Genomic DNA, 17,957 nt, shown 5'->3' with positions numbered 1-17,957 from the left:
CTTTAATAACCTGTACCGACGTTACAATCAAGCAATGTTAATAATTAATGTCAGAGCAATTGGAGACAATTAAGTGTGGCGGCTGGACCATTAATTTTCCTCGGGGCAGGGAGATGGGGGGGGGAGTGGGGGAAGATGGGGGGGGGGCAGTCAGAGAGAACACAGCTGCAAAGGCAGAGGCTAATTGTCTTTATTTTTTCACTGGCGTTCCTTCAGACGAAATCCGATGAAGCCATAGCATTGCAATTTTATAGAGGGGTATACAACACAATCTAACTAACCGATGGGCCACAGGGATTTCAAGGAGAAAGGTTTTGCTTCCAGCACCCAGTGGCACATTTACAGAACAGAGCAGCATGAACTCATAGTTGTACTTCTTCATGATCCTCATGTAACCAACAGAATTATCATCTATATGGATGAAATCCCTTGTCACACACAATTTAGAGTGACATTAATTACGTTTCCCGATGATGCTGCTGTATAAATTTTTCCTTGATTATTCTCTACAACAGAACAAAAGTGAATATTACTTTGATTATTGTGTTATTGTATACACAATCAGATTTAAATATTTTCATAATGCCTAGAAATTGAAAAATAGAAGATAACTAGAAATATATTAGTAAATCAGTAAATATTTTGTCACATTATTTTTAATAGACACTTATCTAATTACACCGTATTTAAGTAAGTAATAAGCAACTGTGAGATGAGAGTCAGATTGTCACATAACATGAGTGGTTATATAAAGAATATCATTGGGTGTAAATATGGGTTTACGGTGATTTTGAAGGTATAAGGCTAGGCTTAGTCACATTTCCTCTAATTATATAAATTACAGCCTTCTGATTCTCATTTGTAATTCTGTAACAAATTGTTAACATGCAGTACTTACTAACAGGTAACACAATAGCTGCAGTGTTGCACTACATATATAAATTGATGCATTATTGATGCTTAATATTAAGTGCTGTCAGTGTACTTAAGAGCAATGATGTTCATTGCTTGCTTACAGTTAACCCCATTTTATGATTTACAGTGACCTACGCCTCAGAGACCTAATGCTTACACTAGTGGACATACAGTAAGAACTGCTACAGCAGAACTATTAAAATATGACTGATTCCCCACTGTATCATGTTCATTGAACACAGTTCCAACTTTGTATAATGGCCTGTGGAGAACACTGCTAAATATACATCGGCAATTAGCAGGTAGTCAATTACAGAGTTGCTCCAGTCTGAGCAAAGGTCAAAGCACAGCACAAACAGAGCAGAGCAGGAGCCCAGGCAATGACGTTTGAATGTCGCATGACTGGAGCTGCAATGAACAGGAAGGCAGGGACAAAACCTTTCCAATTAATCCCACAATGCACAGCAAGACTGGTCAGAGCATCCTCGCAACAATAGCCACTGCCTCTGAACTTGCGCATAAATTTTATATATGTGCAATGTGACACTAAATACTAGAATGATATCTGTAAATAACACACATGGTAACAATATCAGTTATATATGCAAATGAGATATTCTGCAAGAGATATACTTCTTTGCCATCACACTTCTAGACATATACTTTTTTTAGAAGAACTTGGTCATATTAATCACTTCAGACCTTATTTAGTTGGTGTTTTTGGATAACTTTTTAAGTTGAATATTGACAAATATCATATAAAAAAAGAGCTGAAACATGTCGCAGAGCACCCTTGTGTAAACACAGTGTTTCTGGATGTTTGATATGATAAAACAAGCTGCAAATTATACTACAGGGCATATAATTATATTAATATTGTAGCAGCTTTAAAGATATCTACTGTAGACATATAAACAGCAGTAAGCACTGTGTTATCAATGTATAATAGTTCTTCACATTAATGCAGTAACTTCTAACCTGCACATTATCTTTGCCCCTTCACACGTATAAGTCCATCATTTAAATGAAGTATTTCATTACTTCAGAGTCAGCAGCTATACAGAATTGTTACAATAATGAATGGTGTCCAGTCATTAAGTTCTTTCAGAAACTTTCACAGTGATGGTCTTTCATTTGGGGGATTCATTTGATCAACTGGAGGAAAAACCAGTGCACTCTGATGTAAAAAAGATGAGAAGCAGGTATCTCAACTTTCCAAAGTGAGTTCAAAGAAAATGGAAAAAGTCAGTACTCAAAGCAGAAACACTGTTCCATTTTATTTCGTTTGATAGTTTTCAACGGTCCTTTCATTAAATTGATTTTATCATGAACATGCTTTGGCTGTAAGGCCATCATAAGCATTAACTATCATAGGTCTTTAAAAGTGTTATATAAAAGAGAATATCAATTATTCAGTTAACATATTAGGGCTTCATTTGATTAGTCAGTTTCATCCTTATGAACCCATGAAATTCCTCAATAGGGACAGTTGTTTATTAACAATACAATATCTTTGGAGACTGTCACAAAATCCCTTACAAATTAATGAAGGTTGAAGAATTGTAGGAATACATTAAATCTTCACATGAATATACAAAACCATAAAATTAGCAATTTCACTGCTGGTGTACCTTTGCAAGCAACATCCTGCAGACCAACAAGAATGACCTCCTTCTTCGCATCCATGTGTGACAAAAGCTGATTTCATCGAATTAAAGAAAAGGAATGAAGTCCCACTCCCCATTCACTTCAATAGGGGACACGGTTTTCAGTATGTAAATGGAAAATGATTCTCAGTTTGAAGGTTGTGCCACAAGGGAATGTGAATCGTTGCTAAGCATTATACTTTTAGGCCAAGATGTTTACTTGTCTTACTGCACCTACATAACCCATCCAGGTACAAGTGTTCCATGATTCGATAGGGAAATATTCCCTTGTGATGGAGTGAGCAAAGGACTTGCACTAAATAAAATTATTGGTATTAACCAGCATGTGGTTTTTCAGATTCTTGGGGCTTTTTGCAAGAAAAGAGTGGTGGGTTTTTAAAACAAAGAATGATAGACCTGGTAACGATGTTGTTAGAAAAATAAATTACTTAAGGTGTGTTGATCCAGACAAAATCTGAAAATCCTCCTTCTCTTTTGCAAGGTTTTGCAAGCTGATCTCTTTCCATTTACTTATATTAATTCCAGACCACCTGCAGCCAATTTTGCATATCCATGCGAACAAAAATGGTTCAAAAACTGTGGCATGTTTTTCAAAGTTCTCATCTCTATCACAGACTCTACCAATGCAAAACCTATACAACTGACTCAAAGAGGCCTATCTTTAGAGCAATATGGCAATAACTCCTAGGTTAAAAGAGGATGCTTTTATCAGTAGGCTTACAGGGAGCAGTTGTTCTAATTTTCTGAGAATCTTTAAAGACACATATGTTTAAACATGAATTCAGTATGAGCTGAAAGGGGCACTGAATTGAATTTTGGGAAATCTGTCAGGATAGTAAATCCAACATAGCCTCTGTTCTGATCTGATCACTCTGCAAAAACCTTTTTAAAGGTTTTTTTAAGCAGTAAAGCATTTACTACAGCATATTATCTAATCTAGTAGTTTATGAAAGGAATAAATATATTCATGAGATATTTTAAAGGAAAAAGTCTAAATCAATACAATAAAATAAAAATGGAACAGTATTACTGCTTTCATATTTCTAAATTTTCTTTGATTCATTTTATCATTACTGTAATTTGAGTAATTTTCTCAGATCATACAGAATACCATCTTTGAATTGATGTTCTGTGGCATTGAAAGTCTTATTTATTAATTTGTCTTATTTTGGTATGCTAAATGTTAGGGCACTAGTATAATATTCTTGTATGTTTTTTTACTACACCCTACTCTTTACTCTTTTGATAGATATGCTGAATGGAAAGGGAAACAGTTTGTATGTGTGTGTGTGTGTGTGTGTATGTGTGTGTGTGTGTGTATGTGTGTGTGTAGAGGGGGTATTTGTATGTGTTCATAGTCATTGAAGCAATTATCACTGCAAGTTATTGAAAGTCATTGAAAGAAGAGGTCATTCTCTCAATCTGTTTCAAAGTCCAACCAGACTGACCAAACTCCTGCTGATTCTGAGAGAAACAACTGTAGACATACTATTCTACAGCTATAAGCAATGGCACTGTTGAACCATAATCACGCAGGGTTGACCTGACACAGTGGCATTGGCACCACTACAAGTCCAACCTGAGCCACTAGGCAACAGGTTCTCAGGTGTTGCTAGGCAACTGTTCATACTCATCCCCAAGGGCTTTTGTAGAGGTAATTCAAACAGACTGAAGGTGACTGTACTTGAGCTCTACTAGTTGTCCTTGACAGCAATGTAATGAATCAATAAGCATGTTAAATCAAGGGCTTGCATTGTCTTCTTAGACAGAAAATATCACTCTCCCTCTCTCGCTATTTCAATTGACTTCTTTTACTTGTTAAGCCACTTTGTCTGTATGTGAATAAACAGCTGCTGATTTCTACTTTTTAAAGGAATTGTAAAAAAAAAAAATACAACTACACTCCCCTTCAATTTAACCATCGACAATAAGGCACATTGTCACAGCAACAATTCAATTACTTGGGGCAAGTTGTTCACTTTGAGATGTACAATGATTACAACAGCTTTTCTGTGATATCCTCCCTGTCGGAGGATCACCAGGGATAGTTCCGCCCGTGTGAACTTAATTACTCTGCCAGCTCACACCTTGTTAGTGGCTCTTTACCCTGACTGCTTGGGAGAGACATACAAATGCAGATTTCAATGGGAAATTTTACACTGGTTTTTATGGATCTGTGAAGTCCGATTTTCTCAGCAGACAGAGTGTATGTGTGCCAACTAGCCAACCCCCATGTGCCTGATGGGTGAGTCCTTGGCAGGGTTGGCAAGGGTAGATGGGACTTCCTTAAAGGCCACAGCAGTCCTGCGCAGTGCCCTTATTGCAGCCTGATTTTACTCCCATTGGCTGCAGGCCATAGCACCCAAAATGGTGCCAAAGCCTGAAATAGCCCAACCAGTGGTCTCACGGGCCTGTTGTGCCTCTGAAAGTAACGCCTTATGCACAGATATACATAATCACTTGACCTCTGTGAGGACAGAGGGCAGCATTCCTTGTCATATCTGATCAAGGAGGAACAAGCTGTTGATGGGGGTGCTCAGAGGAACAGGCTGCACCTGGGGGAGAGGCATTTGTTCTGTAGCAGCAGAGGTAAGGTAGTGGCTAACAATACGTCCGGCCCCCTGGCTCTGGTGTCATGATTTTTCTACAGAAGAACATGGTAGGCCTCCAGTTGTGTCCATTCAATTTCTGCATCTTAATGGCAGTTTATGCAAGACAGATAAATTCTTGTTTGCTTCTTCAGCAAAGATACCCAGCTTATTGGGTTTTTCTGTTACCTTTATTTTACCAGTCAGGGTTAACTGAGAACTAATTATTTTTTACACTGAGGACCAGGGTAGGGAATTCTGTGGGAAGGGAATTATTTATTCAATTAACCCTTGGGGATTATCATTTGGCCATATTGAATGACACTAATTGATGATTTAGCCAGGACACCTACTCTCTGCAATAGCTGCTACACAATCGTTATTGACCACAGAGTCAGGACCTCAGTTCAACATTTTCTCCTTTATGTGAATTCTTTCCAACTGTGATGTCATTAAAAAATACAAATCAGGTATGTCACTGATGAGGGAATGACCACCTTTACAATGAATACCTCAATCATCAATTGTGGTGACAAATGCACTCTTTGATGATTCTTCTTCAGAGCATTTAACTCAGATCAGAAGAACAGGCACCAGTACATGTGGTGAGGTGCATAGCTCTGATTTATACATGTTCTTCAGATGGCTTCAATTCCTGTGATATGACCTCAAGAGCTGCCACTCTGAGAGCCCCATGATACAAGCCACCAGCAAATTCTGTCCTCTGCACAACACTAATGTACTAGATAGACCCTCAGAATCCAAACACTCTACCCAATACTCCCTCACTGACCCGCTACTGCTCAGCATACTCACCCCACAGCTCTCCTCATTGATCCAAGCACCACACACTAGACCCTATGCTCAAGTTAACTGAACCACAGAATCCACATACCCCGCACACTGACCCCACTGCTCCCTTCATCCCCCAAATACTCCCAGCACTGCACTACACAGTGACCCCACTGCTCCATGCATTAAACTCACTTTTCTCTTCACCCTGCACACAGTGACCCCCATCAAACCCCCCCTCACCCCAGACTGGAACCGAGGTGACGACTCCTCTCTCTGCTTTAAGGAGAGCGAGTGATCACTACAGCACATCCGCCCTGAGAGCGGGCTCTGCATGACAGTGCATTACAAGCACATATAGACACATTCCTTTACTTCTGCTGATTTGCTTTCACCCATACATACCCCCCTACGCCCACCACATCCCACCCCCCCCCACCTTGACTGCTGACTGCAGACACAGCTCTGAGCGGACCACTGTCGACTCCCCGGGAGAGCGAGCGAGATGACTTCAGCAGTTTGCTCTCGCGGCGGGCAGCACTTTGTTCCAAGCCCGTCTCTCTCTCAAACCAGCCGAGTAAGGGAAAAAAAATAGCAGCACTATCCAGAGGCGGGCAGTTATTTATTCTAATGTTTTTAAAGGAGAAAAGCGTTTCTGGGACTTGGACTCTGGGGCTCCGGAGCATCTGCTGATGCTGAGGGAACATTAGGGGAAACATTAATCACCTGGGCCTAGAAGCGTCCTTTACCCCTGAGCCCTGAGGCCGAGGAGGGAGAGAGAGTGAGAGAGAGGGAGATAGACACAGATGGTAAGACAGAGAGAGAGAGAGTTGAGAGATAGAGAGAGTGAGGGAAAGAGCAAGACAGAGGCAGACAGGACAAAAGATGGAGGGGCAGAGGAGGTCTAGAGTAAAGTCAGCTTTACCAGCATGATTCATCACTTGCCTATATAAGCTATTGGTGCTTGTTTTACTGGTTCTCTTACATCTGACAGCATGGCTGGACTCTAACTGGGGTGTCGGGGCTGAGCCCATGCTCAGAACCTCAAGTTGTAGAAATATTGGTGGTAGGAGTTCATTTATTTGCTAGACGTCCTTATCCAGAGCAATTACAGAGCATTAGAAAATACAACTGCAGAGAATAAAGAGCAAATAGCAACATGTAATTAGTAACTGCAGACAAGGCAATACGGTGGTGCAGATATAATTAAACGCCTTTATAAATAAGACAATAATTAAATAGAAATCCCCATGTGTAAGGCATCCAATATTAGTACATCCATAATAGCAGCTGCTGACTGTGCTTTTTATAAGCTAAGTAGCATATAACATAATAGCCAGGGGCACCTCAGATGCAAATATTGTCTGCAATCCCTCCCTATGTGTTCCTCCCTTACTGTATCACTACAACTAAATAACACAGGTTAATAAACCCAATGTTTATGTAAGCACATATGTTGATAAAATAAACTCAATATGACTATATATATGAATGTTGCAATGAATGCAAACAACCACACTAAATGGTCATACAGTATTACATGGCCATCCTAACTGACATTATAATAGAATGAAAACACTATACTTCAAGGATGAAGAGGTGTAGGGAAAGGGCTGCTCAAAGTCAAACAGCTAACAGCAAGAAGAATGTGGTGCACAGCATTTTTCAAAGATTAATCTTCTATGATGGGTCAGCCCATATGTTTTCCTCTATAATGTGTGAATGCTGTGTCTGACTATGTCTGACTGCTGTGATATAGCAACATAATTATGACACAGAAGAACAGATAACAACTCAGTGCTGTATTGTAAAGTTTAACCCACTGATATATATGGATACAATACACTGCCACCCTGTTTGCTGTGTGACTTTTGTGTTGCGGTGGCTGTCCAATGTTCTTTTCTGATCTCCCCAACCTTCAAAGCGGCACTCACCACCAGGTCTGGCAGAATGTGTGGAGAAAGAAAGAAAACAAACTCTTATCTCTTTATTCCAACCTCCAGGATCAGGTGAGGTGCAGCCACTGCTGTGTACTTCAGGACTGATGGCTCGCTAACTCCCTCTCAAAATCTCCGGTGCGCCAACCTCACGGGTTATGGAGCGCTCCCAGAGGTCCGGCCCAGCCGCTGAATTGCCCCCTGCCTGACAGCATGTTAGTCACACAGGCACCTGAAGCGCAGCACCTGCTGGGGCCGGGGACAGGAGAAGCCGAGGTGCCTGGAGCCCCGCTGGCCAGCTGCACCACACAGGTACTTAAACCATGACAGGCAGGGGGAACGCTCCAATGCTCTCCATGCCATAGTCCCAGAGCAGAGACAGAAGAAGGGAGAGTGAGAGAAGGAGGCTCATTAATGCCCCTCTCCCGAGTCTGTCTTCTGACAGGTTAGGACAAATTACTACTGCCCTTTCTCCACACCCTCCAGGAGAAACAACCAAGTTAACTCAGTGTAAAGCCTTAGAATGATGTTAGTAAGAAAGTGCCTTGCTGCTACAATCAGGCTACATACACTCCACACCACTTAAATACACTTCTGACTACATTCAGGAGTGTGGGGGATGCCAGCAGTGTTCTTCACCACACCTCCTTCTCAAAGGTGAAGACAGCATTAAGACGGAGGAGGAAACGGAAAACGTGAAAGACTTACCATGGCCGCCTCCGTACATCGTACAAGTCAATCTTGTTCGGCGTTCTCCAAGGTGTGGCTAAATGTGGGACCGAAATAGAAACATTGAAGCTATAGGGGAATGTTACAGCTCACATCATTCTATCTGTGTGCTACTGAAATTATCCACTGTACACCGTTTACTTATATTTCATTCTTCAGAATTCACATAGAAGGTAAAGCTCTGTTTGAAGGTTCTCACACCATGGGCCAGATCGGAGCCCCTATAGTACCACTAAGCATGCTGGGAGTGGATGGGAGTGTGGTACCTGGGTAATATCTGGTGACGCCAGTTGCACTGCCGAACACCTGCCAGCGCAGTGAGGGGTCTTCCCTGCTGTTGTCGATGAAGACCTTCTCCAGTGCCTGTGTCCAGTTTAACTCATTCAGGATGACGGGAGCTGGAAGGAAAGGGGCAGGAACCAACATCAGCGGTCATACAATGGTGCCCTATCTATTCGATCACCATACTGTAATTTGGTTAAATATAGGTTTCAAGAATGACTTATTGCACATCCATAACCATCTTAAGAGATCACTCAAAGTGACACGTGTTGGCAGTCAATCATAAAAACAAATTTTTGTATTTTGACCTCTGCAGTAGCTGACATGAAACCTTAGGACCTGCCTGTGATATTAATGTCATCATAAGGTGACCTCAAGAGATGCACAATTATGTGACTGCCATAATCACATGGTCATATATTATATTTATTCAAATATTGATACCAGACAGCCTTGTCATGAGCGAGTTGCAGAACATATTTTCACATATCCTACATTTACAGAGGTGGATATTCACTGAGTAAATTCAGATCACTTAGAATGTAGAACATTTTCCTCCAGAGTGCAGGAGCCATCCCCCTGAGATTTTAACAAGAAACCCTCTGGTTAAAAAATCATATTATTAATCACAACAACATATTACCAACCCATTATGATAAAACCTCCAGAGGTTTCTAACCTAACCAAGCCAAAGTGGCATGAATGGCAGCTGAGGCTGGATAATGCATGTTAAAGTGTTAAAGCTGCAGACCCTTCCAGCTGCCACTCTCAGATCGTCCCCAACCACAGGGATCACTGGAGTAAAATAAACTAAGAGACAGTGATGAATGTTCCTCCATAAGCGAGCTCTGTGTATAATTGTGCTCCACGCAGCCCGACACACAAATTAAAGGACAACGACATTGCGCAGGGTCAGCCATGCTATCGGAGGCGTATTCTTATTTCCTCAGCCAATAATTCATCATGGGAAGAACCCCTAGTCTGCGGATTCTAAACATAATTTCTCTCGTTTTTTTTCTCTTAACATGCTGCGTCCATCTCCATTGCTTCCCCCTATTTCCTTGACTGATACAGCAGGGTAATAATTTCAATTATTATTTAATAGCTATGCAGAAGTCAAAAGATGTGTGGTGCAATCAGCAGTTTAATGCCAGCTTGATTAAATGAAGAGCAATGGGAGCTGCTGAGCTGAGGAGAGCACCAGTCAGTGTTTGCATGCCTTTTGATTTAATTAACCGCCCAGCCGTGGCCTGATAAGCCCCTGAACTGCCAGGCGAGCTTTTTCCATCCCTCTTTTAAATTTCAGACAAATAAATGATCATTATCCTCTTTTCCCAGGATTTTCAATTACGAATCCCTTTTTTTGATGAGCTGTCAGCTTCCCTGAAGAGGGAGAGGAGAAAGAGACAGAGAGAGCACCTTGTCCTGGCTCGCGAGGGCAGTCCCACACACTCCCGGGCCAGCAGACTACGACACAGAGCCACAGCAGTCACTCAGCACTCTGACTTATTCATGGTGAAGCCAACCAGCATTAAGCCTTTGCTACATTAGGGCAGGGCAGCAGGTTATTAGCCTCTATATTGCTGGCAGATGCCCTTTGCTAGGGCCACCTGTGTACTATACATTTTACATAGTATCTGTTTGTGGGGCGGAATATGTTTTCCTTTTTTTTAACTGATGCAATTTACTGGAGCTTGCTTGAGGGTACAACAGCAGTGCCCCACCTGTGAATTGAATCAGTAACCTTCTTGTTAAAAGCCCAGTTCCTTAACCACTATGCCACACTTCTGGCCAATACTATAACAGTGCACTGGTTTCTGGACCATGAAGGTTGAAGGTTCAGAGCCTTACTGCAATGGCTACAAACCTGTTGTTGGTGAGAATGATATGATAAGTGTGTGATATGAAACTGTAAGCCTAGAGTGATTAAAGCCCACACTAGACTTGACAATGCCCACTATAAGTTTTCCACATAATGCACTGGAAAGAGGCCATAGGCTTTACTCATACTAAACCCTACACATTATCCATACATGATGAGATGGACCCATGCTAAACAGAGTGTAGTGAAGTATTTCACATTGTCTGTTATTATCTTTCATAGATCTATTTGTGTTTGACAGTGAAAATGCTTCTTTATAACCAGACTCTCCTTAAGTCCAGAGGGATCGGAACAGCCGATAACTGTCTGTCACACATACAAACACACACACATAGGCAATCGGCACGCAGTGCACACAAGCACAAAAACACACGCATACAGCCATTCATGGCTGGCAGTGTGGCTGGAGGTACCAGGGCAGATGTGAAATAAATTGCTCTTGTCACCAAGGGGAGCATCCAAACATTGGCGCTCCAAGCAGTATATTCTCAGCTAAAAAGAGTGAAGAGAGAGTGACAAAGATAGAGGAAGTGCTAGAAAATGTGTGTGTGTGTGCGTGTGTGTGTGTGTGCGCATGAGTGAAAGAGATAAAGGAAAAGAGAGAGGACCTGGAGTTTCATCACTGTCTTACCAATAAGGTTACCACTAGTTCCCAAAGCCATCATTTCTAATTGTGCTAGACCTAGATGTGGGTGGTTTTAAATTGGGCAGCTCTTGGATATGCATTGATCTTGTGAATTTCATCCATAGTCCTTTAAAAATCACAGCGTGTGTTATTTCATGGGTAACGTAGAAGCACAATGGCATTGAGATCTTGTGATGTAGTACTGCAGAGAAGCAGGCATGAGCGCTGTGTGGATCAGTGTTACTGGAGAACAGACCCTCAGTAAAATGGCATTAAAGCAGTGAAAATTAACAATTTGTTCAGATGGAGGAACATTATGTTCATTAACCATGCATGGCAGCCTAGCTGCTGCCCAGAACTCTGGCCATGGTGTGGACCCCACGTCCTTAAAGCCAGGGGGTGGTTCAATCAGCCACTGTGAATTATAAGCATGAGAGGAGAGAACACGAGACTTGTCAAAGTTTGCAAAGAGCGGGCTCTTGTCAGACTGTCAGCCATCTGCCAGCGGTCACGAAGGACGATGAGTGAAACCGTATGCCCCACGGTCAAAGAGCGAGTTTGGTGTGTGAGCTGTGTGCGTGATCACCACATCCTAGTTTTATTCCCTGCCTTGCTGTTTCCAGAGCCAAGGGCACCCAGCAAAGAGCACGGGCTGCTGTCTACCTTCCGTTTGGATACCTTCATTCAGCTTACTGGCTAAAAGGGACCACCTCTACTGTCAGGACCACTCCCTGAGCAAACAAAGCTTTGGAACGGCATTTTTTTCCTCCCATAGGTTATCTTGAGAGAAATATGAGCAGCCTGAGATAAGGAAACACAAGCAGGCTAATTTTGTTTGATTTATTCTGTTTTAGTTTTCTTTCTGTCTTGACTTGTCTGGACAGTTGATAAAAAGAAAAATCTCCCCCGGGGAAAATAGGCTCCCACGGCTGACGTGGCCCCTAAATGTTATTGGGCTCATCTTTCATTTGAAAAATCCATCCCGGTGATATCTTTAAAAGGTAATCTATCAAGGGCAATGTTCTCAGACATTTAGAACGGAGCGCTTGCATGTCCTTTATGAAGTGGGCCTGGAAACGTAGCAGAGGAAACAATTATTTGTCGGATTTATTGAGCATCGTTCTGTGAAATCATTCTTCACAGCCATTATTTATGTTCGTCTCAGGGCAACCTGCGCGGCTCCAGTGGAACAGAGTGTTGTCATTCTGGAATTATACATTATGGCCAACATTAATCCAGCCTTATGTCTCTCCACACAAAGAATATTATTCATGTGTTACCCTGTGTTCATGCAAGGGTCAATGCAATCCACAAGCAATGTGTGCCTGCATAATAACTACATCACAGCCAGGTTCCTTTTTAGTCTTTTGTAAATCTTTGGTAGTGTTTTTACTATACAATTTTCACAATACACAAAGAAAATGCTCTATGAATTTCTCTTCATCATCATCATCATCTTCACTCTCCAGATGTCTCCAGACTCCAGATGTCTCCTGTATTAGCAAGTGAAGTCCCTATAATCACTATCCCACAGAGCTCTCTGACCACCTACACAAAACCCCACAATCCATTAAGGCTATATAAACACCTATACCAATCCACACACTCCATCATGGCTCTGTAACCACATACACCATGTTGAGAATCCATTCTAACTATATAAGACCACTACCCATTCACACTCAATGGCTCTATATTCACCTACGCTCACCCACACATTCTATCGTTGTTGTTTTACACCAAACTTTCTGACCAAACGAAAGACTACAGAGTCTATTATGATCAACATTCCTAAGGTCCAACAAGTGTCATTTCAATACATTATAAATGTATTGTGACTGGCTCATTAACAGTGATTCCAGAGGAAAACACAAATTTTCCCCCCATGTTCCCATCGGATCATGCTCATCCAACCCATGCTTTCTATACCTCAGCATTCCACACACATGTCACTTTGCAGCTGAAGATTAGCGAAAACAACATAGTTATTTCAAAAATAATAAATCTGAAAGAAGAAACGGTGTGAGAAAGTGGGGAGGAATAAGCGTTCCTCCACCAAAACTGATTGCGTTTTTAATTAAAGGCGATACAGTAAATAATAAACAAATAAAATGTAATTTGTGTGCTTAGTGGCGGGTGAAGTGGTGGGTGGTGTAGTCAGTGTTTTAATTAGCGTGTGGTGAAATGATAGTGCCCCTTCACTGGCTTGAGAGTGGGGGCGTCAGGTTTGTTTTTGCGTAGGGGGAGGTGGGGGGGAGAGAGAAATCAGGAGGAACAATACAAATAAACATCACACCCATCTAACACCCTCCTTCCCTTCACATCTCCTCAACTTGTGATCAATGGAGGTGGCGGAGGTGCAGGGAACCCTCACAATAATGAATTGAAATGCTCACCCATCTCTCCTCAATGTCGGGGAATTAACACTGTCTAAACCTGGAATCCTTCTAGAGTGAATAATGCAGCACAGTGCTGCTGGTGGTAGTGGTGATGATGGTGGTAAGAGGGGGGTCATGTATCAGTCTGCATCTGGAGGATAGATGGTTTCATTTTCTAAATGTGAATGAAAAAGCGAGCTGTGAGCCGCCCTCAGCAGAATGAATACGCTACACGCCGCAGCGAATGACGGCGACGAGCCGCTGCGCTCATCACTGATGGCTGGAATTACGAAGTTCAGAGAGGAAGTGCACGAAAACGTCATTTGTTATTTTTCAAAGACAGGCTTAATTGTTCACCGAAAGCATTCATGACAGACCTTGCAGTGTCACCACTCATCAACCATTAATTCCAACACAGCCGCAAACTAAATTATTAATGCAAATAAATGCAAAATAAATGTGCGTATTCAAGTACAATTTCCACAAAAGTGGCAAGTCCACAAAATTATTTTAGGTGATGAATTACTTTAGGTGCCTCCTCAACTTAGCAAACCACTCCATTCTAGATGGACAGGCCAAAAATTGGGAGAGAAAGTGATTATTCCCGTCATAAGCAGAAACACTAAATACGTCATTCAAATAGCTTCCAAAGAGAGCTTAAAGAAAAGATTTTTGATAACATAATTGGCTGTTTTACAACACAATGTGAGTATCATGAACATTCAGTTGAGTTCAGCTGACGAAATAATAACCATTTAGTGGATTCTTCCTGCAGGCAACAGAAAGAGCTCCCTTCAGCCAATATTACTCCACCAGTGACCTTATTTTTTTTTTAGAATACACATATTGGGCACATGTAATTCTCAGTTCACAGACTTTAGTGTCCATAATTATGGGGAAATTGTGGTGATTTGGACTTTACTGGAATTCATCTGATCTTGATTATTTTGATTATTGTTTGTGTTTATGTTATAATTGTCAGTGATAGTGTATTGATCACTATAAATCTGTAGCTTGGCATTGCAGGACTTGCATGTTTATTGAAATAAAGCATCTTTGAATTTAATATCTTTCTGTTCCTCCGTCTCTTTCTGTCTCTCTCTCAGTCTCTCCCTCTTACTCTACTACTTCTCTCTCACATACACACATTCTCTATTCCTCTCTCTCCCTCCATCTAGCTCTCCCCCCCTCTCTCTCTCCCCTTGCCTCTCTCACATTTGTGCTCCCCATCAATGACCTTCAGAACTGCCATAATCACACTGTTTTCATTCCCATTCCATACTACTCCCTATCTGCTTCAGAGGAAAGAAAATGACATCTTTAAAAGCTATTTTTTGGTCTGTCTCATCTTTCCCCTTGCTTATTTGTGTATTTATTTATCTACATATATATATATATATATATATCCCATTTTTCCAGAGTGAGGAGTCCAGTATATGCTCAGTTAAGTTCAATCAACAACAGCAGAGAACGAAAACATGAACGTCAGTATTAGGCTTTCCAACACTTTGCTATCTGAGTGTTTTTGTTATTCTAATACCCTCTTTGAATGCTGTTATTTTTAAAAAGGGAAATCAAATGTATTCCCATTTCTTTTGTAATGAGACCCTTTGACTGTGGGCCCAGAGTGCTGCAGTTTATTTCTCACTCACTCTCTCCTTCTCACTCATGCACACACTCAGGCACGCACGCACGCACGCACGCACGCAATCACATTTTAAATCCCTAGGCATGTGACAGTTCATACACATTCAGAAAAAATCCACATTTACTTCAATGCTGCAATTCACCTGCATGATATAGAGGACCACCAGTTGATGCCACTAGTTAGCTCAAGCCTCACTGCATTCTGACCAATGGACTGTACCTGGATCTACTTTGCCTTTTCTCTGGTCGATCTTTGCCTTATTGAAGGCAAGACCAGTATCTGTTTTTTTTAAAAAGCAATCGCTTTTGCCCTGTTTCCAGTTAATCTGTGTGTTTAATTAAAATCTAAAACCGGGAAGGGAACGTTTACTCTATCAGTATCCACTTGAGTGCCATTATTAAACATCTCTGCACTTCAATGGCTTTCTCATTCTCTTAAAATCTCCTTCGATTAAAATCACCCTTTCTTTCAGTTTAACCCCCTCTTGTTTTCCGTACCAGCTTCCCCCTGTATATCTTTGCAGGATAAGGCATATCTCGTGTTTGATTAAAAGGTCCCTGGTTTGCCCAAAGCCTCTCTAAACACACTTACACATGTTTTTTTATTTTACTTTTCTACTGGTTTTCACATTGTGTTTTGGAAGATAACAGGTTTTTTGAGCTTTGGCTATTCTGTTTTAATATGAAAAAAAAAATCCATATTAAAACACAGCTAAGGGAGACCACTACCTTCCGCAATTGTGGAACATTCTGTCAAAACTGATGGATTAGATCGATTGAGGCTGATAGAGAATTTCAACAGCTCAAACCTTCCAAGGGGAGCATGCTACAGTGTGATATTAAAAAAAAAACATAATAATGTGGTGATCACATCCATTTTGATACCACTCTCATGCTCTCAGCTGTTCCTACCATTCAATATTTTCAGTACTGTACACCAGTCAAGTCAGAAATGTATGGTAAACACTTTAAGGCACTTTAAAGGGTTGGACTCTTTGAAGGGATCGTTTTGTGTTGGTTGTATTGGTTTTGTGTTGGTTGTATATAAGTAATGGTAATTACTAGTAATCATAAAATTCACAGAAAAGCCTGAGAGGGGGCTAAAAATTAGAAAGAGCGTAAATGCAAAAAAAATCCTGAAAAGACAATAGTTCCTTTCTCTTCTATTCTGAATTCTATATGTAACTTAAATTCAAACTTCCACACTGTCCAGTCTCAGCTTCCGGCAGCCATTGTGAAACAGGTGTTCTTGGATGTCCTGGCAGATGTGGAAAATGCAGTGGGCACAGCCTGCATGTTTAATCCTGTGCCTGAAGCAGATTCAGGTCCTCCCCCTCCCCCTGGCATCTCCAATCCATACTGCCCTGGACACGCAACCCGACCTCTCTCCCCCTTCAGCACCCCGATTTATTTTTCAGTACGATGCTTTCTGTATTCATTTTGTAACAAGCATTGATAATTAGAAAAAAATCTCTGAATGTTTGACCTGAGCTAATTAGAAAGTTTTGAGACTTGGCAGCTATAATCACCACTGGAATAATGAATCATAAAATGGTTCATTACTGCGCTAAGGGAATAGTTTCAATCTCAATAAATGGCCATGGTCCCAGGCAGACAAATAAAACCAGGACACCACCACAGTCTCATTTAGCTGCTGAAAAGAACTGAATAATAATTAAAAAAAAACGTTTTGCGCTAAACGGTTTCTATTATTAAGGTGTCTCTTTCTTTCTGTCTGTCCTCTGTCATCTCCCTCAGTTCTTTTCTGCCCATCTCTCCCCTCCTCATTGAATCTCTCTCTCTGTTTTTCTCTCTTTCCTTCTCTCCCCATAATGTCACCCCCTCTATATGCAACTCCCTTCTTCCTGCAACCAAAACACCCTCACCCCAGCCGACATCAGCAGACAGGGGTCTGACATGGTCATGGTATTGACCACTGGGCCTCTGAAGAGCAGAGACATCCCTGTTTGTCACCTGCATTTATCATACCTTTCTCAAATTACAGTTACAGATTATTACAGATTGTGCTGTTTTTTATGCTTGTATAATATCAGCCACGTGTGCTGCTCTGTGTGGTCATGCAATATCAGCCAGAATGTTGTTCATGTGCTGTTCTTAATTAAACATCATCATTGACTATACAGTGTGTGTATAAATAAATAAATTGGTGAGGTCGGGTAAGAATGAGTGACAAGCGGAATCACTGAAAGCTGGCAAAAATACAGTATATATTGGTGCAAAACACCTTGTCACAAATACAGCATCACCACACTGTGTTCCACATCCAAATGAAACCAGGAGAAAGCTGGCATTTTGGCACTGGGTGCTACTCACATCCTTTGTAGATGTCCGTGGGGATTTGCACGGCCGTGTAGGAGTAGTTGACCTTGTTTTTGAAGTTGGGATCATCCACAAACTCCAGCTTCAGTGTATTCCGGTCTCCTATGATAGCCTCCTCCCCTTCACCATCCTCTGACTGGAGAGAGGAGCACACACACACACACACACACACACA

General features: G+C 41.4%; 1 protein-coding gene across 2 annotated transcripts in view; it reads right to left on the bottom strand.

The window, feature by feature from the left end:
- cacna2d2a (calcium channel, voltage-dependent, alpha 2/delta subunit 2a) overlaps positions 1–17,957 on the bottom strand; it is a 240,171-nt gene that overhangs the window by 50,694 nt on the left and 171,520 nt on the right. For both annotated transcript variants that reach the window (XM_036532940.1, XM_036532941.1), the window contains exons 6-8: positions 17,777–17,918; positions 8,895–9,026; positions 8,608–8,665 (exon numbers count right to left, since the gene is read on the bottom strand). In XM_036532940.1, coding sequence (XP_036388833.1) covers positions 8,608–8,665; positions 8,895–9,026; positions 17,777–17,918 — 332 coding nt within the window. The remainder of the gene's footprint in view (positions 1–8,607; positions 8,666–8,894; positions 9,027–17,776; positions 17,919–17,957) is intronic.

This window comes from Megalops cyprinoides, chromosome 7, assembly GCF_013368585.1.
Source record: "Megalops cyprinoides isolate fMegCyp1 chromosome 7, fMegCyp1.pri, whole genome shotgun sequence".
Taxonomy (NCBI): domain Eukaryota; kingdom Metazoa; phylum Chordata; class Actinopteri; order Elopiformes; family Megalopidae; genus Megalops; species Megalops cyprinoides.
This window is presented reverse-complemented; position numbering and strand designations above follow the sequence as displayed.